Source organism: Ctenopharyngodon idella, chromosome 21 (genome assembly GCF_019924925.1).
Source record: "Ctenopharyngodon idella isolate HZGC_01 chromosome 21, HZGC01, whole genome shotgun sequence".
In the NCBI taxonomy this organism is placed as follows: Eukaryota; Metazoa; Chordata; class Actinopteri; order Cypriniformes; family Xenocyprididae; genus Ctenopharyngodon; species Ctenopharyngodon idella.
Window position 1 is genome coordinate 20,988,493 of NC_067240.1, and position 24,171 is coordinate 21,012,663.

General features: G+C 37.8%; 1 protein-coding gene across 1 annotated transcript; it reads right to left on the minus strand.

Moving 5' to 3' along the window:
* Positions 1 to 631: 631 nt before the first annotated feature.
* On the minus strand, positions 632 to 13,372 carry aldh3a2b (aldehyde dehydrogenase 3 family, member A2b). The gene is made up of 11 exons (XM_051876611.1): positions 13,198 to 13,372; positions 11,906 to 12,068; positions 11,580 to 11,811; positions 7,040 to 7,125; positions 5,177 to 5,385; positions 4,346 to 4,463; positions 3,739 to 3,880; positions 3,166 to 3,332; positions 2,982 to 3,081; positions 2,598 to 2,840; positions 632 to 1,701 (listed from the first exon to the last, which is right to left on the minus strand). The coding sequence occupies exons 2-11, from the start codon at positions 12,065 to 12,067 to the stop codon at positions 1,688 to 1,690; spliced, it is 1,473 nt and encodes a 490-aa protein (XP_051732571.1). The 5' UTR covers position 12,068; positions 13,198 to 13,372; the 3' UTR covers positions 632 to 1,687.
* Between the last annotated feature and the right edge of the window lie 10,799 nt (positions 13,373 to 24,171).

Consider the following 24,171-nt stretch of genomic DNA (forward strand, 5'->3'; position numbering starts at 1 on the left):
ATATTTTAAAACACCCCAAACACCCTTATAGAGGGTTATTTACATTGCCTCATAAGTACTGATTCTTGTCTTACTAGAGTGTGTAAATGTAGAAGCTTTTAGACAGTTTCATCGAAACAGGTTTCATGCTGCAGAACCAGTTTTACTTCCTCGTTCCACAAAGGAATACTCAGGTTGACCTTAGACTCCTTGTATAGGCCATATCAGCAGTAAAAAGCAGAGAGCGGGTGCAGTTTGTCTGCATTATTAAATTCCATGTTAATGCCTCGTGGGTCTTACTGTTTGGAGCAGCATTTAAAAGACGTGAAAGACGCATTTCTGATCAGCTATTATGACTCTTGTACAACCCTTCTATTCTGTGATGGAGTGACTGAAAAGGGCTTTTGTTTGCATTTAAAAATGATTCATTTTAGTTAATGTGTCAGTGTGTTGATTTAATTGGCGTCAACAACAAGAAGGAGTACATGTGAGCTTTTGTGAGTTTGTGTAGGAGGGCAACAAAGAGCCAGATAAAGAAAAGAATAATAAAATGCAAACAGAAGCAATAACTAACATGACAAACATTCTTCCACCTGCTACACAGTCAGTGAGATGCCAGAAGCTACACAATTAAACCAGAAAACCCACATGCGGCTGTGTAAAAACAAGTTTATTGTTGCATTAAAAATTATTTCTGTGTCATAAAAGTCTCTCAAAATCTATGGCATTACTATAAGACACAATTGTTAGGACTAAAAATGCTTTGATCCACATACAGAACATACAAATTTCAGCATATATTATTAGAGTGAAATGGTTGCCAGGTATATTGAAGAAATATTATTAGGAACACATTACATACAGTATATGGTGTAGTTGTTCTGCTTTCTTAAAGAAATAGTTCACCAAAATCACCCTCTCGCTGATGCAAACCCATATGGCAGTCCCCATTCACTTGCATCGTGTGAAAAAAAGAGCAGCGTAACTATTATTCAAAATGTCTTCATTTTTGTTTCATAGAAAAAGGAAAGACAAACTGGTTTGGAACATCATGCGAGGGAGTAAATGATGACAGAATTTTCATTTTTGAGTGAACTATCCATTTTAAAATGAAACATTCAGGATAACTATGTATTCTGTATTATATTATTACAATAATACAAAATATTATTAGAATTATCATAATATATTCTTCATATGGAACAATTCTTCATAAATAAATCTGATGGAACCATATAAATGCGGCACAAACCACTTGCTATGGGTTCACAAAACTCACATTTAGACTTGAAATGTGCATTTCTTCAAAATGCTGGACATCTTAATGAAATACATAAACACATAGGTTGTGTATTTATATTTTGCTTAAGAAAACAAAATCATTAAATCTATTCTGAGACATCCTATTCTTAATTTCCTTCATTAAAAAACATCCCACACATGGACAGGATGGCAAGGGTCTGCATAAAAAGAGTGTATTCTAAAATAAACACTGATTAAAGTGCTTCAGATATCATAATAATTAGTAAAACTGCAAGTTAGTTTAAATGACCTAAAATGCAGCATTGTCACATTGATGGAAATGAATCATGGCCATGATAATAAAACGAAGGCAAAGAAGAGAAGCAGCACTTCAGTAGGAGTTAGCCCATCTGACCCAGGTCTTCTGGGTGGAGGTAAGATTTCTTCATATTATTCATATTCTTAGTCAGTATAGTTTCTCTGTAAGAAGAAAAAAAAAAAAAAAAATTATGAGTCTGTCAGGAAAAGTTCATAATGGACTTCAACTAAAAACTGAGCTTTAGCTCTAAAATCTGATTGGGTTTCTGCTTTATATATATATATATAAAGCTTAAGTTAAGTTAAGTTTAATATTATAAAAAAGTATATGTATAATAACATAGTGTAATATAAATATGTTTTTTAAATCATGCATATATATATATATACATAGTATAATATAAATATATTTTTTAAATCATGTATATATATATATATATATAAGTTTAATATTATAAAAAAGTATATGTATAATAACAGTATAATATAAATACATATTTTTAAATCATGTTTATATATATATATACATATATAAAAGTTTATTATAAAAAAAGTATATGTATAATAACATAGTATAATATATATAATATAAATATATTTTTTAAATCATGTTTATATATATATATATATATATATATATATATATACCATCTATAGTGGCAGGATTTTAATAAACAATTAATAAAGGAGGAATTGTTTATTTTGATAATTATTAATAATACATTTTATTAATTGAACATTGGTGTCATCAATCATACTGATATAGCCATTTTAGAAAAAAAGTTTTATTATTTTCTCTCTCTCTCTCTCTCTCTCTCTCTATATATATATATATATATATAATACAGTATATTAAATATAACAAAAACATGTTTATATCTAAACAAAAATGATAAATGATTATGCTTTTATAAAAAAAAAATATACTTGTATATTAATTTACATATAAATACTTATTATAAAAACAAATCCATAAACTACTAAATAATATTATATGACTAAAATGAAAATCTATGATGATAGTTTTAAAAATCTTATTTCACATGATGGTCTGTTACCTGTACAATCACTGCAACAAGGACCACCAGCAGACCCAGCAGCAGCGCCATGCCGGCCCAGACTGCCAAAGTCGACGTGTTTGAGGATGAAAAAGCGTGCCCAGCCCAGCTTATCTGCTGTATGTGGTGGATAACGCATCTTATTCACCCCCTCCATCTTCAGCTGTTTGATTAGACAGCCGCGCAAGTGGCTCAAGTGATCAAAGCCATACTTGCCATGATAGCGGCCCATCCCACTGTTACCTGCAGGGGGAGTCGAAGAGCTGAGCTACAGTACAGTCCACACATCATAACATGACATGCATGCTTCTGCAGCTTCTTTCAGAAATATCTTTGATTCGGCAAAAAAGAAAAGTAAAGAAGTTTCATTAAAAAAGAACTCACCAACTCCACCAAAAGGCAAAGAGCTTACTGAGAAGTGCATCAAACAGTCATTGGCCAACACTCCACCACTAGAGGTCTCCGCAATCATATGCTTGATCAGCTGTAATGAAAGGACAGATCTGTACAAATTTCTTAAGTAAAACATTATTTCTCTTTATATCATGAATGAATTATCAGTTTAAACCTTGCTGTCTGAAGAGAAGATGTACAAGGCAAGGGGTTTCTCTCTCTGGTTGATGAATTTGACGGCTTCATCTGCACCGTTCACTGTCAGGATGGGCAACAGAGGCCCGAAGATCTCCTCCTGCATCACCTTGGCATCCGGCTTCACGTCCCTTAAAACTGTTGGAGCTGTGAAGAGATGCATGTTGAATATCCACCTTATTCTGCAACACGGAAGTGAGCAATTTTCTTTGAATGTGCGAGACTTCTGATTCATTAGTCGCTATAAGGTAAATAAATAGAAGAATCACAAAGTGCAGTAAACGGTAAAACTATTTGTGCTACAAACCAGTGTGTTGATTATGATTATGATAATAAATTAAATTATGATAGCAAATACTAGTTTGCGATATGAAGCAGCATAACGGACAGGCTAAAATGAATGGAAGTGGATCACAAAGGAAGCCATTAAAAATAAGGTGGATAACGAAGAGTTATAAATCTGTTTACACTGTGATTAAACAATAAATCGTGTCATTATCTTCTGAAAATGCTTGTAGTGACTTATAGCATTAGCAATGCAGCTGAAGTATACCAATGTAGCACTCCGACTCATCATTTTCACCCCCCACAGCGATGGTGCTGCCGTCCAACAATGCCATCAGTCTCTTGAAATGGCGCTGATTGATGATGCGTCCGTAATCCAGACATTTTTTGGGGTCTTCGGTATAGAATTCCTAATAATCACAGATAAAAGTATGCATTAGCTCATTTGACATTTTATATTTTTAGAATGTTAAATAGTGAAGTCTAAATAAAAATATGAACATTGATACCAGAAGTAAATCAATGAAATTAGTTCTATGCTGGTAGTGTTTTTTTTCCCTAACATAATACATGTTTATATACTAGTAATCCATACCTCAAACTTTCCATTATTAGCCTTCTAAATCAATACAATTCATGCTAACACTTTACAATAATCTATATTTTAATGATAGTTCATGCATAAGGTGTCATGAACTAACTTTGAACAATCATTTATCTTAATAAAGTATTTTTTTATCATATATAATGTTAATTTAAAAATATTGTTAATTAATGTTAGTTCAAAATGCATTTACATTTGCAACTTGAAATGATAAAATGTATCAATATAAAGTAACATTATACAAACTATCATTCACAAATAACCTACATACTTTAATATTCTTCTTGATCTCTTCAATCACTCTATCTTGCATACTGGGGTCACATAGTATGTAGTCCGGAGCAATGCAGGTCTGACCACAGTTCGAGTACTTTCCCCATGCAATACGCCTGTAATGTCACAGAGAACATGTATTTAAAATCATTTCACAGATTTATTATGTTCAAACAAAAGTGCATTAGTGGCTGCCCACTTTTACAGTGGCACTGGTTCCAGAAGTATTTTTTCCATTCTTTTCTCCTATAGGGATTTCAAAAAAAGTCTTTGTTAAAGCGCTATTAGCCATGAACCAAGTCAATCAGCTACGAGGTGAATCGTAACATTACAAACTTTAAATTGAACCAAAAAAAATGTGAAAATCAGACAAAAATACAATAACTATATATGTTGTATGTTACAATATATGTTAAGTTTATTGCAAAATATGAATATACATCCAAATATTTAAGTATTTTGAGAGCATAGGAAGACCGACTCGATTTGCGACGCATCATAGGAGTGGGCGGAGCTAACGAGATATTTTGCCGTGATTTGCTTGTTTCGACTCTCTGATTGGTGGAATTTTCTGTACAGCATCATGGATAATGTAGTTTTTCACCACAAATTCCACTGTTAAACATGATTATTTTAAAACTAAGCTGAAATAATGTGGGCTAACAGCTTAAAAAGAAGCAAATATTACTGATTAACAACCTTGTAGCTCAGTAAAACTGTCTTTAAAGGTTTATAAGCTGTTGTAAAAAATCAATTTCCCTATGGAGAAACTGAATGGAGTTTTTACTTCTGGAGCCAGACTGTTGCACTCTATTGTGAATGGACTGACCGGCAGGCGATGGCGAGGTCACAGTTCTTGTCGATGTAGCACGGGCTCTTTCCGCCCAGCTCCAGAGTGGTAGGGGTTAAGTGTTTCGCAGCAGCCTCCATAATGATTTTAGCCACTGTGCCATTTCCAGTGTAGAAGATGTGGTCAAACCGCTGCTTGAGCAGCTCCTGGGTCTCTGTCACCCCACCCGTGACAACAGGGTACAACTCCTGAGATCAGCACCATCAGTATGAATAAATAATTACACTGTATACTAATTAAAATGCACTGTAAAACTCAATTAGTTCAGAATACTCAAAACATTTGAGGAAACTTATTACCTCAAAACATTTAAGTCAGAGGTCTCCAAACTCTGTCCTGGAGGGCCGCTGTCCTGCAAAGTTTAGCTCCAACCACAATTAAACACACCTGAACCAGCTAATCAAGGTCTCACTAGGCATACAAGAAACCTTCAAGCAGGTGTGTAGGAGCTGGTTGGAGCTAAACTCTGCAGGACAGCGACCCTCTAGGACCGAGTTTGGATACCTCTGATTTAAGTAAACTAATTCATTTTTTTAAGTTAGTAGAACTTAAAATTCTTATGACAAGTGGGGCGGGGCCGAGAGCCATGGAAGCGGAGCAAGGCCAGTGTGGTGCACAGGTGTCTCTAATTAACAATCACGTCACCGGCATCCCTTCGCTTACACAGTTCTCAGCCTCGTCCCACTCATCATAATGTTAATTACATACAAATAATTTACATAAACATCACATTTAGATCTTGCTTAAAGGTGCAGTGTGTAAATTTTAACGGCATCTAGCAGTGAGGTTGCGAACAGCAACCAACGGCAGCTCACCCCTCCCTTTCGTGTGATTTGAGAAGCTGAGACAGCAGAGAGTACGCTAGCCAGTCAAGCAATGAGGTTTCTTCTTACTTCTAACAAAGAACAGTCTCTGCTTCTAATAAACCAGACGACTACTACTACTACTTCTTCATGCGCATTCAACGTAGTGACGATGCAAGCTGCCTCTAAAAACACGAACGATTTAGAAGAAGAACAACATAGTGATGAAACGCGCTCTGTAGAGTATTTGTCCATTTAGGGCTGCTGTAGAAATATGCCGGCGCAAAATGACGACTTGACATGGAGGGGGGACCTGCGGTGTATGTAGATATAAATGGCTCATTCTGAGGTAATAAAAACATAACGGTTCATTATGTAAGGTCTTTATACACCACTGAAAACATAGTTATGAATATTATATTGCATTTCTGTCGATAGATCCTCCCAAATTTTATACACTGCACCTTTAAATGTTAGATAGCAAATAACACATGCTATTATTTCTATCAAAGAGACTGTCATTATATACTTGCATGTATATAATCAAACAACATATAGTATATGTCATCTTAAAAATTTTGCAACCCATCCTCAACCTAACCACAGACTCTTCACCAGTCACAATGGTAACCCTACAAATCTAACATAACAGAACCCCCTGTAATTCCCAACATAACACAACATTAAACACTAACTTATGTCTCCATATGTTAATCTTGTGCAAAAACACAGAAAATAACAATAAGAACATTTATTTTCCTTATACAGTCTGATACAAAGCATGCTGGGAATTAGAAATCTGCTGCAACTCAATCATATTAAGTTCAGTCAAATGTTGATTTCATGCAACTTTTTTCTATTAAGTACAATGAACTTTCATTAGTATTTGACTGAAACAAACTCAATTTATTTAATTACTTCACTGTTCGGTTTTACACTGTGTATAGTTAGGGTTACCCAAACTATTAATCCTTTTTATTTAGTTTATTTATAAACCAATTTGTGTTTATTCAGAAATTTATGACAAAAGATATCTTACTTTGTCCAAGTACAATGGTAAGAGATCCTCCATTACTTTGGAAGTGTGAGAACTGACTTCAGATGGCTTGATCACAGCTGCATTACCTGCCAAACAACATAGTATTCATTATAATATGACAATATTCTTATCAATTATCATAAATATTGACAGGCATTTTATATCTCCACATGTAAACTTACCAGTAACACCCACTGTTATAACATTTATTTAGATCAGTGGTAACACCCTAGTTCTGTAATAATGGTGTAACTTTTAAAACAACATTAAACACTTTAAATGTATCTCTAATTTCTCTGTTTGCAAACCTGACCTTTTACTTAGTAAAGGGTGACAACATTCTTTAAGACAGATAAAAGACAGAGGGATAAAAGCACAAGCTATCTGTAGATAGTGAGCATTTTAAAAAAATATTTGCAAATAAAGTGCATAATTTAATACATGCCTTATTCTTAAAATGGGACAATGAACAAATGAATGAATGAATGAATAAATTTAAATAGTTTTCAAAATCTAAAGTATTCCTGTTTTTTTTTTTTTTTTTTGCAAGTGTCATTGTTGACCCCAACAATGTTGACATTGTTGATAGTGACTAAGTGAAAAGGAACAGTATTGTACTTTGGTCTTTAACATAGGGCAGTGTCACACAAGTAGGACAAAGTGCAGTGTAACATGGTAATCCTTAAATGTGCTTTTTATTCATGTTACTAGAATGTCTTTTCCTGTCATCACTACACTATAAAAACTAAAGAGAATATGTCAAATGACTCAGACCACATCTGGTATTAAAAATCTAAATTAAATCTGGAAATAAACTGAACACTTTTGAAATTTTAAAAAAGTTATTATGTAAATAATATAAATAAACAAATATTTAAAATTCTTGATTATTTTTAGATCACTAATTAAATAAGCTAATTTAATTTAAAATAATCAGGTTTTGCACATTTTTTTGGAGTTCCCCCAATGGTTCCCCCAATCTGCATTGTTAAAAGCGTTATATAAATAAAGGTGACTTGGTGAACCATTGAAATTTTTAAACACTTGTGACGTAACAAAGCCTCGTTTACTGAAATCACGTGACTTTGGCAGTTTGATACACGCTTCGAACTACTGATTTGAAACAAAAGATTTGTAAAGCTTCAAAGCTTCATGAAGCAGTGTTTTGAAATCGCCTATCATTAGATATTGTTGAATAAAGTCGTTATTTTGTTTTTTGGCACACAAAAAGTATTCTCGTCGCTTCATAACATTAAGGTTGAACCACTGTAGTCACATGAACTGTTTTAAATATGTCTTTAGTAGCTTTCTGGGCATCTGAAAGTGTTAATTATCTTGCTGGCAACGGAGGCCTCACTGAGCCATCGTTGACGTTTAGATGAATATGTATATATGTGCTGCGTGCCTTCCTCTTAATAACAAAATAAACACACAACAAAAATTACAGCGGTGAGAATACAGCAGGTAAAGGGATTGTTCACCCAAAAATGAAAATTCTGTCATCAATTACTCACCCTCATGTCGTTTCAAACCCGTAAGACTTTCGTTCATCTTCCGAAGACAAATGAAGATCTTTTTAATGAAATCTGAGAGATTTCTGTCCCTCCATTGACAGCCTACTCAACTACCACTTTCAAACCGCAGAAAGGTATTAAAGACATTGTTAAAGTAATCAATGTGACTCCAGTGGTTTAACCTCAGTTTTATGAAGTGACGCGAGTGCTTTGTTTGCATAAAAAAACATAATTTACCATTTTAATTACAAAATATTAATGTGATAAATCTCTTTATTTGTAATCTCTTTATTTTAATCTCTTTATCAAACTCTGACCCATGCGTACGACCGTTTTTACTAGAGTGAGAAAAGTAATGACGTAAACAGAATGATTTTAAACTGTTTCCATTTTGATATAGGACACATTTACATTAATATTCCACTTCCATTAATGGCGATAAGCACTGAAATTACATAAAGGCATACCGCAGAAGTTAAAAATGATATGAATTTAGATTGTGGATGTGCTACTTTTGATAATTTTTCTTGTGACACGCTGTTTTAATAACAGCGAGAAGTGCTAGGCACACAATAACTCCTCTTTAAACTGAACTGCAGATCTCATGTTATGACAAAATATTTTTAGCGAGAACGATGATCAGTGATGCACGCTTACTTCGATATTATGGCAGAATGCTGAATTCGGTGGTTGAACGGTCCATTGTCTAGTTTGAATAGGTCCAATGACAATAGCTTACTGTACAACCGCAGCTGCACGGAGGTGTTGATGTCGTGTGAAGGCATCTTCAAACAATTATGAAAAATACAACTGTATTTGAAGGATACAGCTTAAAGAAAACGGTAAGATTCCTTTTTAAAATACTTTGTCAGTGACGCTCCGAGTCAGACGATTGTATTTACACTGCAATAAATAAGTAGGCCTATGTTTCCACTAAAAATAACCTATAAACATCCTAAAAGATATATTCACCTTATCAGCAAAACTCCATAAATTTGATTTAAATTTATGCAGTTTTGAATTTATGCAATTAAAACAATTAAAATACTATTTAACAAGTGAAAATGAATGAATCAACTCTATTCTAAAAACTTTAGCCTAAGTATTTATACAATTTTGTTTTTTATGGAAATTTAGACATATTTATTCTAAAACATAACAAGGATATTGGATGATTTTAGCAATGTAATGTGTATGGCACAAATGGCATGTATCTAATATTTTCCAATGCCTTGTACCTTTGACGTGTTAACCATGGTGTCACGTGGATGGGCATATGCATGGAAAAGATATGCAGATGAGGTTATGCATAGAAAACTAGGCGTTGTAAGCTCCATAAGCTTGGGGAGGAGACAGGGTGGAGATGCACGTTAGCACAATCTTCCGCTGACTAGGATTTATAAGGGGATTTTTGCGCCGCATGGTTTTATAAATCTGAAAACTTTTGCGTGGACGCAGAATCTAGCTTTTGTGCGTACGTACACTTTTAGGATGAAATCTACAGAAAGTTTTATAAATGAGGCCCCTGATCATAGTGATGTGGATATGCTTGCACCAGCTCTGCACCGGCATCATGTCGACAGGTTAAGTATTTAAAATTACACTGTTATGATTTTGATTATAAAGTACATTTAAGACTATACATTATATAGGTCTGGCTATATGAGACTATAGTTTTAATTAATCCCTTTTCTTTGAATGATACATTGACATTACAGTATAGAATGGCTCTTTCGGCATTATCCTGAACATTGTATAAGCATTTATTTCATGTGTCATTGAACGGAAGAGAGGCTCTCGGGACTGTGGAGCAACCTAGGAAGTCGGGGAAGGTTTCGTTTTATTTTTATTACAAGCTGTTCACACTTTGGCAATAAAAAAGCTATTAAAACATGAAAATTCTTACATATTGCCCCTTTAAAGCAAAATGGTTGTTATGCTGATAATATAATTTGTAAGAAAAAATGCATTCAATTAGAAAAATGCCAAACCAGAGGTCTCATGGCAGTTTCACAATGCAAGTGTGAGCGACGCGTGAGCAGCGCATATTTTTTTCAGCGTGCATGTTAACCAATGAGTGCATTCACACCGAGAGCCGGAGCATCACCTGAGCAGCAGTGAAGCAGGGGTTTTGCCGTTGAGTCTATTTTTGCTGCGCTGCTGACGCTCAATTAAATTGAAAGCACTTTTGGTGGACAAAATAAATATGATTTCACACCAAAAGTGCTCAAAATGCACAAAATAAGCATGTCTAGTGTTTTTTTTTTTTTTTTTAACAAGAATTGGAGTATGACAGAAAAGAAAAGTAAGAATCAAAAATATTTATAGAAGATTTACCCATTTAAACTTGTTTTTAATTCAGTTTGGGTGAAAGTATGGTGTATTATAAAAAACTAAAGTAAACTAGCCAGAAAATATAATATATAAACACTCTTTTAGTTATTACAGAGACAGTTATATAGACTCTAGCACTACCCAAATCAAACCCAAGTTTGCAGTCTTTTTTCTGCTGAGTTTGCTGTCTTGTAAACATGTACACGCGGCAGATGTAAACACAAAGCTTATCTCATTCGTGTGCAGCAATATGACACGAGGCTTTTTTGTTTTTGTTTGTTGTTTACTGTTTACATGCGAATGTTGTACACCTCCCTATGTTAACAAACTTTCAAGACTATCGAGTTTATAAATGACCAACTTATAAAAACAAATTTATAGTTGTCTTTGTAAAGAAATGCTCACTTTATATGTAGCTTGGAGCTGCTGTTGTGATGCTCTACAAAACGCTTCCAGTGTGAATACACTTGGATGTCTGCAGCTGCAGTGAAAATGTAGTATGCTGACGTGAAGCTGACACGCTGCTCGCGCTCATGGTGTGAAACGGCCGTCAGACTTTAAGGCCACACAAGGCCTCTGGATATACGCCACTTACAATTCATAGATAATAGGCAACATAAAAAAAACAGTTAAGCTCTAGTCATAATATTTTGCACTTTTTAAATGAATTCAATTCAATAGACCTCGATTACCTGCTGCTATAGCTCCTACGAGGGGCCCGATGGTGACTGCCCAGGGGTAGTTCCAGGCCCCAATGATCAGCACTACTCCCAGGGGCTCAGGCTGGATGTAGACCTGGTCTGAGATGGTCATCATGCTCTTGCTCACGGGTCGAGGAGCTGCCCATTCTTTCAGCTTTCTCACAGCCAGGTTAATCTCACTCTCCAGACCCAGAGTCTCATACAAAGGAGTTCCAAACTCACTCTGTCACCAGATATATAAAGCACAGACCATTTGCAATACGCCTAAGCAAACAGGGTTTAGAATTGGACAATACACAGGTGAATAGGACACCAACCCTTTTGAGATCCTTTTTGAGGCCCTCTGCGATTTCCTTCTGTCGTTCTTTGACAAAACGCAGCAGGTTTTTTAGCTGGGTAATGCGGTACTCCAGTGGTTTGCTCCGGCCGGTGAGGAAGGCCTTCCTGGCACGTTCCACTGCTTTCTGCTCTCGAGACATACTGTGAAAGGGGAAGTCATTCATTTCACTCTGGTTATACTTCTGTCACATTTAGGTAAACGTCACCCACTGATCTCATATATTATAAGTGAGAGCCAAGTATAACATCTGTAATGGATTGCCATCTGAGCCCTTGAAAAATGAATGATGGAACAAACAAATCTTTCCAAAACTGTTGCATAATATCAGAAATCAGATGACAGCTCATGACCTAAAACTTTGCTTGCTAAAGACATTACGACATGGCTGTCTCTGCACTTTAAAAATGTTTTCAAAATAAGCCCATAACATCTATTCTATCGATTATATTCTATACATTATATTCTATCGATTTAACTTATAATTTCTGTCATTTCTACATCATTTTATGAGTTTTCCGAGTTTCAGAGAAATTCAATTCAAAGTGGATGAAAAAGTGTAATGAGCTTATCAATGCAGTTGGTAACTTTGACACCATTTTGATTAAATAATTATATATAATATATAATTATATATAATAAATAATCTAAATAAAACATACTACTAAATTAATAACAATATTATTAATAATACTATACTACTAAAATAATAATTATATTAACAACAATGATTAGGCTATTATTATTAGTTTAGTAGTATAGTTACTTGAAATACATTGTAGTAGGTAATGAATAAATATCAGTAATGAATAGCTTATAGGCTAGTTACTAATTATTATGTAATCAAATGATTAAATAACTACTATTATCATAAAAATTAGTAGTTAATTAAAAAAGAACTGTAGTCACGTGACAGCGTTGATTTTAGTCTGGCAGAATGCAACGTAGAAGTTATGCAACACGTATAGCGGACTATGATACTGTCATACTGCATGCATGCATGGCCACTATGATATAATGTATTTATTACCCGTCCATACGATTTAGTGTTTCATATAACTCCCTCCTGAGTCCTGAATAAGATTATATGTTTATATGTGCATAATGTCTCATTGCCTTACGCAGTTCACAGAATCACAGAAGAAATGGGACGAAACGGGTTCAGTTTCCTTTTACTTTCTGCACGACATCCCTGCGGTCGGAGCCTAATAGAATATCGATTAAGAACCTTTCGAAAACGACAACGAAAAGCCTTACGGTTAAGTACATTACCTTGGGTTATTTCAGAGTGCGTCCACGCCTTTCGCTGTATATATTGCGTGACGATCAAATGAAGTCTCCCGATCAGATAGCTCAGTCAAGCTGAACGATGGTAAACATTAAACACTGCTGTTCCGTTAACAGTAGAAACGCAAGCGGAGGGGGCGGAGTCACGACAGCGGGCCGGGCGTGGCCAGGCCGGAGGCAGTGTATTTAGGTACAATAAACACACAGACAAAGGATTTGAGCATGCTACGTTGCATTTGGGTTATTGCGTCAGATATGATATTTTCAGAATCATGCTTTCCCTCTGCCTTAACTCATTTAATGCTAAAGTAGTGAGATCATGTCATGTATTTTACTTCTCTGATAGTCTAATTAAACAATTGAAACAAAATGAAACAAAATAAATGATTTTAAAACATGTAAATACTCTATGTGCTTTATTCTTGGCCAGTTGTACAGAAAGTCAAAATTTGTTAGGTAAACATTACACAGAAACAGAAAGTGGCAAACAATGGCAACTTAATTAATTAATTAATTTAATAAAGTGAATCAGTCAATGACAGAAAAAACGAGACTGTTCTCTCCCACTGGTCACAAATGTGACTGCTTACATGTTTATTTGTCCTGTGAGCATTTATATGAGCAATCTTATATTATTTAAATATTGTATTTAACAAATATGGTAGCTGTATGTGTATGGCATGTTTAAAATGCTTTCTTTTATGGAGCTTTGATACAAACATTATCTTTCAGAGGAGCAAACTGGAATTAAAGAGTGCCGATTATGCGACAATTTACACCACCAATGTAAAAATGTTCACATGAAAACCAGCTTATAATACATCATCAATTCTTTTTAAACTCTTCAAACTTAAAAATAAACTACAGAAAAATTTGATTAACATTTTAAATAGCCTAGTTTGGTTCTGCAAAGGTAATCATTCAACATTTAAAGCAATAGGATGACAGGATCTCTCTTGTGCCTTTTGTTGGACTTAAGTCCTCTACATTTTTAGTGGTCAGCAGGAAGCAAACAGCATGTTAATTGGCCACTTTTCATGCCAGTCACTCCTAACAGTGTTTTAGCAACCATGTTGCTATAGACTCTAGAGTTATTGTGTCATAAAAATTCTTTAAAGTAAAATATAATTATAGAATTATAGAATTCAGCTAATAAACTGCTTTTAAAATTGCAACAGCAGCTGTGAAAACAGTTCCTCATCCATGAGGATCTGTGCATAATCTATCATAGCTCCTCTTTCAGGTGGATCTCTGTGGCACAATTTTGGCTTTGTATCAAAAATTCTTCTCAGTATAGCACTATACCTCTAAAGTATGAAAACTGGCCGAACTCCTTGAAATATTTCCCCAAACTGACAAAATAAATGGCAGATGTTTCCACATCAAACAAAGAGCCGGCCTCAGGTGTTTGCGTACTGTGAAGGGAGAGGAACGCAGCTGCGATGACACGTCATTAGCACCATTGTGACACTACTGTGCCCTGAGGGCAGGAAAAGACAGAAGATCCATTGGAAAGAAAATGTATGAATGCAAACAGACACATTCTCACATACCAGGCATATATGCACTCATACACTGGGTAGACATATACACACAAAATAACTTTTTTAAAATTTTTAAGTCTTTATTGAAGCATCAGAATTTTGAAATTAGAGAACCTAAATTACAATCAAATTTAGAATGTAGGACAGTTATGCAATTTCATAATATTTATTGTAAATTTTTCAATAATTTGCATAATTTGTATTTTGAAGGATGGAATAGCCTATTGTCACGGATTGTAGGGAACACAAACACAAAGGCGATGATGAAGCGTTAATAGTACTTTAATATAACTTACAGATAAACTCCACAATGCATAAACGAGACCGGACAATGAACACTGATAATAAGGTGAACACAGCTGAACAGAATGACAAATCATATTGGTTGCCATGATGACAAACGAGTAGCGGGAACTGACCAAAGGAAAAAAGGAACCAATGAATACTAACTAAAAGTCCATGAAAAAGAAACTAAGATGACACAGACAGACTATGTGTGACAGAACGGCCCCTTCTGGAAGTTGATACCACATTCCGTGACTGAAGAGCAGAGAGGAGAGAGAAGACGTGTGGAGGCTTTGGAGGTCGACGAGGAGATTGTGGAAGGATGGTGAGAGGAGCAGGCGAAGGGCTGGAGAAGGCAGGCAGATGAGACCAGTGTGGTGATGATGGAGGATGAAACCATGGTTGGAATGAAGGGAAGAGCCAGATGAAGTTCAGGACGCTAGTCCAAGGTGGAGTGAATGGCAGAAGGAGCCATGGGGGAATCCCTGCTGACGACCCAAGGGTGACGATAGACAGCTGTGAAGCCTTGGGGAGTGGAGCCCTGAGCGCAGACGGAAGTCCAAGAGAGTGGGACTTGGGACGCTGAAGACCAGGGTGGCCGCGATGAAGCCGCAGAAACAATCACCCGAGATGGAAGTGGGGATACTGAGGGCTGAGGATGAGCTAGTGTGACTGAGGGCAGAGCTTTCCGGAGCCGAAGGGGTGGAGGACCGGAGAGCAGCGAATAGCCCGCAAGTCCGCAGCGAAGGCGTGGCGATGTCTAACCCAGATGGAGGTCGAGGGGGGAGGAGCATAGGAGTCTGAACGGCCGGTTGAGGTGGACCAGCGCGTTCCGTGGCTGTAGCTGGAGCCCTAGGCTTATGAAACCCAGGAGGAGGAGATTCACAGAAGGTCTGCAGTGTTGCCAAGCCACTGAGAGGAGGTCGATGTGACACTGTGGAACCCATGGGAGACGAGGACAATTGGGTGGACTGACTGACTGAGGACTGAAGGGTAAAATGGAGAACTGAATAAAATCCAAAGAAGAATAGAGTGTTACCAATGGCAGTTTGAAGTGGTGGTAGGAGAGGGAGGCTGGGTATGGATAACAAGACTGAAGGCGGAACTGGTTCTGGTGAAATCAAGGGGTACAGGGAATGTATCTCTCCACACATTTCCAAACTGTCCAAAAGGTCCAGCCGGTACTCACTCTCAGTGGTGGGAGGGTGGTTGGGGCTCGCTTCCACTTAAACATTTCCGCTATCCACTTAAGGGGATAGTTCACCCAAAAATGAAAATTATTCTATGATTTACTCACCCTCAAGCCATCCTAGGCATATATGACTGTCTTCTTTCAGACGAACACAATCGGAGATATATTTAAAAATATCCTTAGACCTCCGAAGTTCATAATGGTTGTGAAAAAAATATGCATCCATCCATAAAAAAATTAATCCATACGACTCCAGGGGGGTTAAAAAAGGCCTTCTGAAGCAAAGCAATGTGTTTGTGCGAAGCCATACACATTCGACGTACATCCAAAAAGTGTTAACTTCCACGATGTAGTACACAATGACATGATGTTCTACACTATGCCATAACGTACTACGCTCCGTCCTACGCTATAACGCATAGTACGTCATGTCATTATGTAGAACATCATGTCATTGTGTACTACATCGCGGAAGTTAATGCTTTTTGGATGTACGTCGAATGCGTATGGCTGTCACGCTGGAAGCTTGTTATTTTAATTTATAAAGTTTTAAATAAGGATATCTGTCTTACACAGGCGCATTTTTCTTGTCTTCAAAATCTGGGTAGCCATTCACCATTTTAAACCTTGGAGGACTAAGGTTATTTTTTAAATATATCTCCGATTGTGTACGTCTGAAAGAAGATCATATACACCTAGGATGGCTTGAGGGTGAGTAAACCATGGGACAATTTTCATTTTTGGGTGAACTATCCATTTAATGAGGGATCACACTCCAGGTCAGACTCTTCAAGCTGCTTCGGCTCTGGGGTGATGGTGTGCTCAGTCTTCCCTTCCAAACTAATATATTATGAATAGCAATATATATTCTAAAAATATTACAAATTCAATATAATGCTGTAATATTGTACACAACAGCATCCAAAGAGCCAGAGAGAGAATGGAAAATGTCCATGAAAACATTTTAATCACTTTACTAAAATTAAAAGTGAACATCAGTTAAATAATAACCCATTTATTCTCCCACGACAGGAAGAACATCAAATCATAATGAATAGAACCATGAAAACTAGCAGGCAGTTATGATATACAGTAGTTATGTCAGTTAATATTAATGAGGAAGTATGTTAAGCATGTTGTGAGATGTTGCTATCAGCAATGTTCAGAAGATATATCTGAAGACTTTACCCATGCAGAACAAGCCTCTAATAGAGTTAGCTTCTTCTTTTTCTTTTTTTTTTTTAGAGGATATCATATCATGCACTATGTTTGAAACTTACAAGGGATTGTGCCCTTGTGAAAAAGAAGTGCACATAATTGTATATGTACACTTTCAGAATGCTTCAAATCTTAAAAGTATATTTTTAAAAAACTGTACTTGCAGATATAATATTAATGAAATAAAAGGCCCCAAAAAGAATACACTTTCATGACAATGTTTCTTGTCACACTCAAGTACACTTTTAGGAAGTGCACTTTGTTATAATGTCAAATAAAAAGTTTTACTTTAAAGCACATTTTAAATCATGTTTTAATAATCTTTTGTCATACTTTAAAAAAGTACACTCATTTTGGTGTGTTTGGACTAACATTGCCTACTTGATGATAATGTTAACTGTAGTATGTTATTGTCAAAAAACACACTACAGTTAACATTATAATCAAGTGGGCTATGATGAAGTTAAAGTTTAGTACATTTTAAATGTACTTAACTGCAACTTCATCATTAAAAATGTGTAATTACAAATATATTTAAATACATGACAAGTTTCAATATGGTAACACTTTATATTAAGGTATCCTTTACAGTGTAATTATACATTTTACTGAGTAATAACAATAATGTACTTACTATAGGGTTAGGGTTTAGTTTAGGGTTAGATGCATGTAGTTAGTTAGTTAGTTATAATTTATAGTTATTATTATAGTTATTACTATAGTAACTACATGTAACATGTGTAACAAGGACACTAAAATAAAGTGTTACCCAAATACATTAAATTCTATTTTAATTTACCATAAATGCTTGTCAGTATATTCGGCAGTAACCCTGTTTTAAAGACAATAGAAGTAATTATGAAATTACAAATAAAGAAGTCCTACTTAAGTGGGTCAAGAGCACCCTTAAGGTCAACTAATTGCATTTAATATACATCTAAACTGTAAATAACTTAAATAACATGCAATCAACTTTCTAAAAACATTAAATTAATTTCGCACTTAAGTATATTATTTTCAGGGAAACACACACACTGGACAGACTGGTAAGTTTTCAAAACAATCCAAAACACTTTATTGAAACAAACGTAGAAAAAGCAACTGAAATATATTCTGCCCAAAAAAATTAAAGGAATAATTTGAAAACACATCAGATCTCAATGGGGAAAAATATGCTGGATATCTATACTGATATGGACTGGGTAATGTGTTAGGAATGAAAGGATGCCAAATCATTTGATGGAAATGAAAATTATCAACCTACAGAGGACTGAATTCAAAGACACCCCAAAAATCAAAGTGAAAAAATGATGCAGCAGGCTGGTCCATTTTGCTGAAATTTCATTGTGGCAACTCAAAATGGTACTCAGTAGTTTGTATGGCCCCCACGTGCTTGTAAGCATGCCTGACAATGTCGGGGCATGCTCCTAATGAGACAACGGATGGTGTCCTGGGGTATTTCCTCCCAGATCTGGACCAGGGCATCACTGAGCTCCTGGACAGTCTGAGGTGCAACCTGGTGGCGTCGGATGGACCGAAACATGTCTATTATAATGTCTATTATTAGAGGTGTTCTATTGGATTTAGGTCAGGCGTGCGTGGGGGCCATTCAATGGTATCAATTCCTTCATCCTCCAGGAACTGCCTGCATACTCTCGTCACGTGAGGCCGGGCATTGTCGCGCACCAGGAGGACCCACTGCACCAGAGTATGGATATGCCTCCCCAGACCGTCACTGACCCACCACCAAACCGGTCATGCTGAACGATGTTACAGGCAGCATAACATTCTCCACGGCTTCTCCAGACCCTTTCACGTCTGTCACATGTGCTCAGGGTGAACCTGCTCTCATCTGTGAAAAGCAGCGCCAGTGATGGACCTGCCAATTCTGGTGTTCAATGGCAAATGCCAATCGAGCTCCACAGTGCCGGGCAATGAGCACAGGGCCCACTAGAGGACGTTGGGCCCTCAGGCCACCCTCATGAAGTCTGTTTCTGATTGTGTGATCAGAGACATTCACACCACTGGCCTGCTGAAGGTCATTTTGTAGGGCTCTGGCAGTTCTCATCCTGTTCCGCAGATACTGGTCCTGCTGATGGGTTAAGGACCTTCTACGGCCCTGTCCAGCTCTCCTAGAGTAACTGCCTGTCTCCATAAATCTCCTCCATGCTCTTAATTTCATGAACACCAAAGCAGCTGAAACTGATTAACAACCCCCTCTGCTACTTAACTGACCAGATCAATATCCCAGGAGTTTAACTGACTTGATGCTATTCTCTGATTAAAAACTTTAATTTTTTTGAGCAGTGTATATTAAAGCAGTTGGGCAATGAAGAGGATGGCATTGAATGAAGAATGGTAAATAGCCACACACAACTTTGAACAGTCACTATGAGGAAGTGACTGAAATAACTTTATTTCTGTTATACAGAAATAACTTTCCTTTTCTTTTGCAGGATGATCACAAGGAGACTGGAGGGAGACGAGGAACTGGTGACTGGAAACGGGGATGAGGAGAGGAACAAAATGGTAAGTAAGCTTCAGATAAGTAATAATTCAAACGGATATAGTCCGAGCCAATAGACGAGACCAGACAAAAGCTGTGTCTCATTTCATTTAATTTCGAAGGCTGCATCCTGCGAAGGATGCAGTATATGGAGTGTCCTTAACCAGAATTAAACGAGATGTCCTTTGTACGACACACGGGCAGGAAAGGAAACAGGAAGTATTACGTTGCTATGCCAACACGTTCACGGCAGTGTCATTGCGCTCTCACAACAGTCGAATGAATGAAAATTATTTATAAATTTGGAAAGTAATTTGAAAAGAAAATGTATTTACTTGTTTTATTTTGGCTAATGCTTGAGGAGCTGCAGTGTATGTACAACAGATATCTGTTACAGACACAAAGGAGGATATTAAGAAGAACGAAGTTTAAAACAAAAACAAGCTTGACACTACTTACATTTAAACACCACATTTTCACTTGTACATGTACATCTGCCGACGCTGCCATTTTTTTTTTTTTTTCAAATAAATGACGGTTAACAGCGACGCAAAGAATTGTGGGCTATCTGCAGCAGCGAAGGATACACCTCATGCATCCTCCGAATTCCTGTGAAAGAAGGGCACATTCAAAGGTCGCATTCGGAGAGTCCTATACTTACTTTTCTGAAACGATACAGCCTCAATGACGTATGCAACCTTCAAATGCGACCTCCGGAGGATGCAGCCTTTGAAATGAGACACAGCTAAAGTGTGTGTGTGTGTGTGTGTGTGTGTGTGTGTGTGGGTGTGTGTGTGTGTGTGTGTGTGTGTGTGTGTGGCAAGTCCTTAAAACTGGTGCTGAAGTGATTGGTAACAGCTGGTGATGATTAGAATTCAGGAGATGGTGACTGATGTGACTCGGTGAGGGTGGAGCCTGGTGATTCTGTGACAGGCGAGATACTGGCTCCAGGAGTTCTAGTCGTCATGGCAGAAGGTTCAGAGGAAGTGATCGATTTCCTTCATCTTTCGTTCTGTCTGCCCGTTAGTCTGAGGGTGGTATCTAGATGTCACAGGTACAGTCACATCTAGGAGCTTCATGAATGTTCTCCATGCCCTGGAGATAAATTGAGTGCCTCTATCCGACACAATGTCCTTGGATATCCCAAAGTATCTAAAAACATGGTTAAAAAAGAGTGTGGCAGTTTCCATAGCTGTTGGTAGCCCTTTGAGAGGAATGAATCGGCATGACTTGGAGAATCGGTCCACAATTACCAGGATGCAGGTATTTCCTTGGGAGGTTGGAAGATCAGTGATAAAATCCACCCATAGATGTGACCAGGGGTGATTGGGAATGGGCAGAGGAAAGAGCTTGCCCGATGGAAGATGGCAAGGAGATTTGGAAATGGCGCAGTCAGTACATCCACTCACGAACCTTCTAACATCTCGTTCCATGCTGGGACATCAGAAATGATCTTGAAGTAATGGGAGGGTTTGATTGTCCCCTGGGTGACCAGTACCAACAGAGGAGTGAGCAGTATGGATGAGTTTGGTTCGTTGAGTTCTCGGTACATATTGCCAGAAGGGAGGACAACCTGGCGGAGTATTCTCTGGGGCACTGGCTTGATTTTCCTCAGGGATTCACTGGATGGGGTTCACGAAAAATCTGTTAAGGTTGTTCTGGAGACTCATCAGAGGTGTGAATGTGAGACTGTGATTTGGCTTTGCAGTTTTTGGAACCTAGACGGTATACAATCTTGAAATCAAATCTTGTGAAAAATAGAGCCCAGCGGGCTTAGTGAGGGTTGAGTCGTTTGGGTTTGCTGAGGTATTGAAGGTTCTTATGGTCTGTCCATACCGTGAAATGATGGTGAACTCCCTCAAGCCAGTGCCTCCATTCTAGGCCAATTTAATGGCTAGCAGTTCTCAGTAACCGATGTCGTAAATTCTATCCGCCGGGTTAATCTTACGGGAGAAGAAAGCACATGAATAGAGCCTGGGAGGAGTCCCTTGCTGCTGTGAAAGCACCGCTACTACTCCAGTTGTTGAGGCATCAAACTCCACGATGAAAGGCTTGTTTGAATCGGGATGTGTTAGGAGCTTGCTTCAGAGAGTTGAGTGTGACCTCTGCTTCCTGGGACTAGGATAGAGATTTGAGCTTACCACAGAGCAGGGAGGTCAGAGGACAGGTAATGGAACTGTAGTTAAGAATGAAGTGGCAGTAGAAGTTGGCAAATCCTAGAAATCTTCATCTTCATCAATCTTTCAAATCTTCAAGTTCCTTGACAGTTTTGGGAATGGGCCAGACGTGGATAGCTTCCACCATCCTCTCGTCCAAAGAGATACCATTATTGTTGATGATGTATCCAAGGAACTGGATCTCAGATTGGTGGAACTAGCACTTCTCAGCCTTAAGGAACAGGTTGAAATCCCAAAGTCTCTGGAAAACCTCCACGTGTTGGCGATGTTCAGCCAGGCTCTGGGAATATATCAAGATGTCATCTATGTAAACCAGGAAAAAGCAGTGAAGGAACTCCCGGAGCACCTCATGCATGAAATCCTGGAATATGGAGGGAGAGTTTACTAGCCCGTACAACATAATGCAGTATTCAAAGTGGCCAGTAGGGGCCACAAAAGCTGTCTTCTATTTGTCCCCCTCGCTTATCTGGATGAGGTTGAACACACTGCGGAAGGGCCAACTTAGTGAAGATCTTGGCTGCTCTGAGGTGCTCTAATGCCACTGGGACAAGAGGAAGGGGGTACTGGAATTTTATAGTGATTTTGTTGAGGGCACGATAGTCAATGCAGGGCAAGGATAAATCTTGCCTCTGGGTACTGGTTCAGCTGGAAGGAGATCAATCGTGCAGTCCCATGGCTGGTAGGGTGGTAGCTGGGAAGCTCCTTTGGGTTAAAAGATTTCTTGGAACTGGTAGTAACGATCAGGGACATTAACGGACTGCTGATGAATGGGGCTTTCAATGGAAGTGGAGCAGGCGGCTACTGATTGAAGTACCTTCTTTAATTGGAGTGGTAACTTAGAGAAACAGAAGGGGTAACAAAGATCGTTCCATTTCTTTATCTCTCCAGTTTCCCAAGAGAGCTCTGGATGATGTTTTATTTGCCACGGTCACCCTGGGATGATGCCAGTGGTGGAGTTCTCCAGAACCAGTAAATGAATCTCTTCTTGATGAAGGACTCTAACACATAACTGAAGTGGACCCACTCCATACCAGATGTTGGCATGATTCAGGGGCTTTCCAGTTATGGATTGGGGTTTGTAATGTCTTCAATTTGGGTTCTTCTGGAGATGAAGCTGATGGCTGAGGTAACTGGAGATAAAGTTCCGGTGACTGGAAAGGATATATCATAGACAGTAATGAATACTTTGGTAGTAAGAGGTGATGAACTAACACAACTTGAACAACACTCACCAAAGGTTAATGTGGTCGGATAGGGCACTCGAGAATCACATGCCCTGATGCACTGCAATATAAACATAACCCCTGGGTCAGCCGTCTCCTACGTTCTGCCAAAGAAAAACGTGTTGATTCTATTTCCATGGGTTCTGATTATGGAGAGCTGGCTTGCTCTGGTTGACAAGAGGAGGAGGTGTTAGGCTGGCTCTGGGAGGTCTCCACACAACCCTGCATATGATAGGCTACTCGGGTAGCTAGATGGATGGACTTCTCGAGGCCGATGGAATCATTGTATGCAGCGAGAGTTGGGGAGATAATCCTTGTCTGAAAGTGGTGATGAGAGAGCTTTCATTCTAGCTGCTTGCTGCTGCTAGAGTGCGAAACTTGAGGGGATAGTCATTGACTGTCATTTTTCCTTGCTTTAAGTGATAAAGCTGATCACCAATGGAAGTATCCCCAGCAGGCTTACCGAAAATTAACTGGTGAGAATGGCAAAGTAAATCCACAAATTATTATATATCACATATCGTGTTGTGATGTGCTCATGTTGCCAGATACTGTCTTCGACAGACACTGTGAAGTACAGAAATAACTTTCATTTTCTTTTGCAGGATTATCACAAGGAGACTGGAGGGAGACAAGGAACTGGAGACTGGAAACAGGGACGAGGTGGTAAGTAAGCTTCAGGTAAGTAATAATCCAAACGGATACGGTCCGAGTCAGATGAGACCAGACAAAGTGTGTGTGTGTGTGTGTGTGTGTGTGTGTGTGTGTGTGTGTGTGTGTGTGTGTGTGTGTGTGTGTGTGTGTGTGTGTGTGT

Coding starts and splice junctions, on each gene's coding strand:
- aldh3a2b (XM_051876611.1), bottom strand. CDS start 12,067: ATGTCTCGAGAGCAGAAAGCAGTGGAACGTGCCAGGAAGGCCTTCCTC. Junction 4,464..5,176: donor GACCTCGCCATCGCCTGCCG/GTCAGTCCATTC, acceptor GTGACATTACAG/GCGTATTGCATGGGGAAAGT. Junction 3,881..4,345: donor AGATCAAGAAGAATATTAAA/GTATGTAGGTTA, acceptor TGTGATTATTAG/GAATTCTATACCGAAGACCC.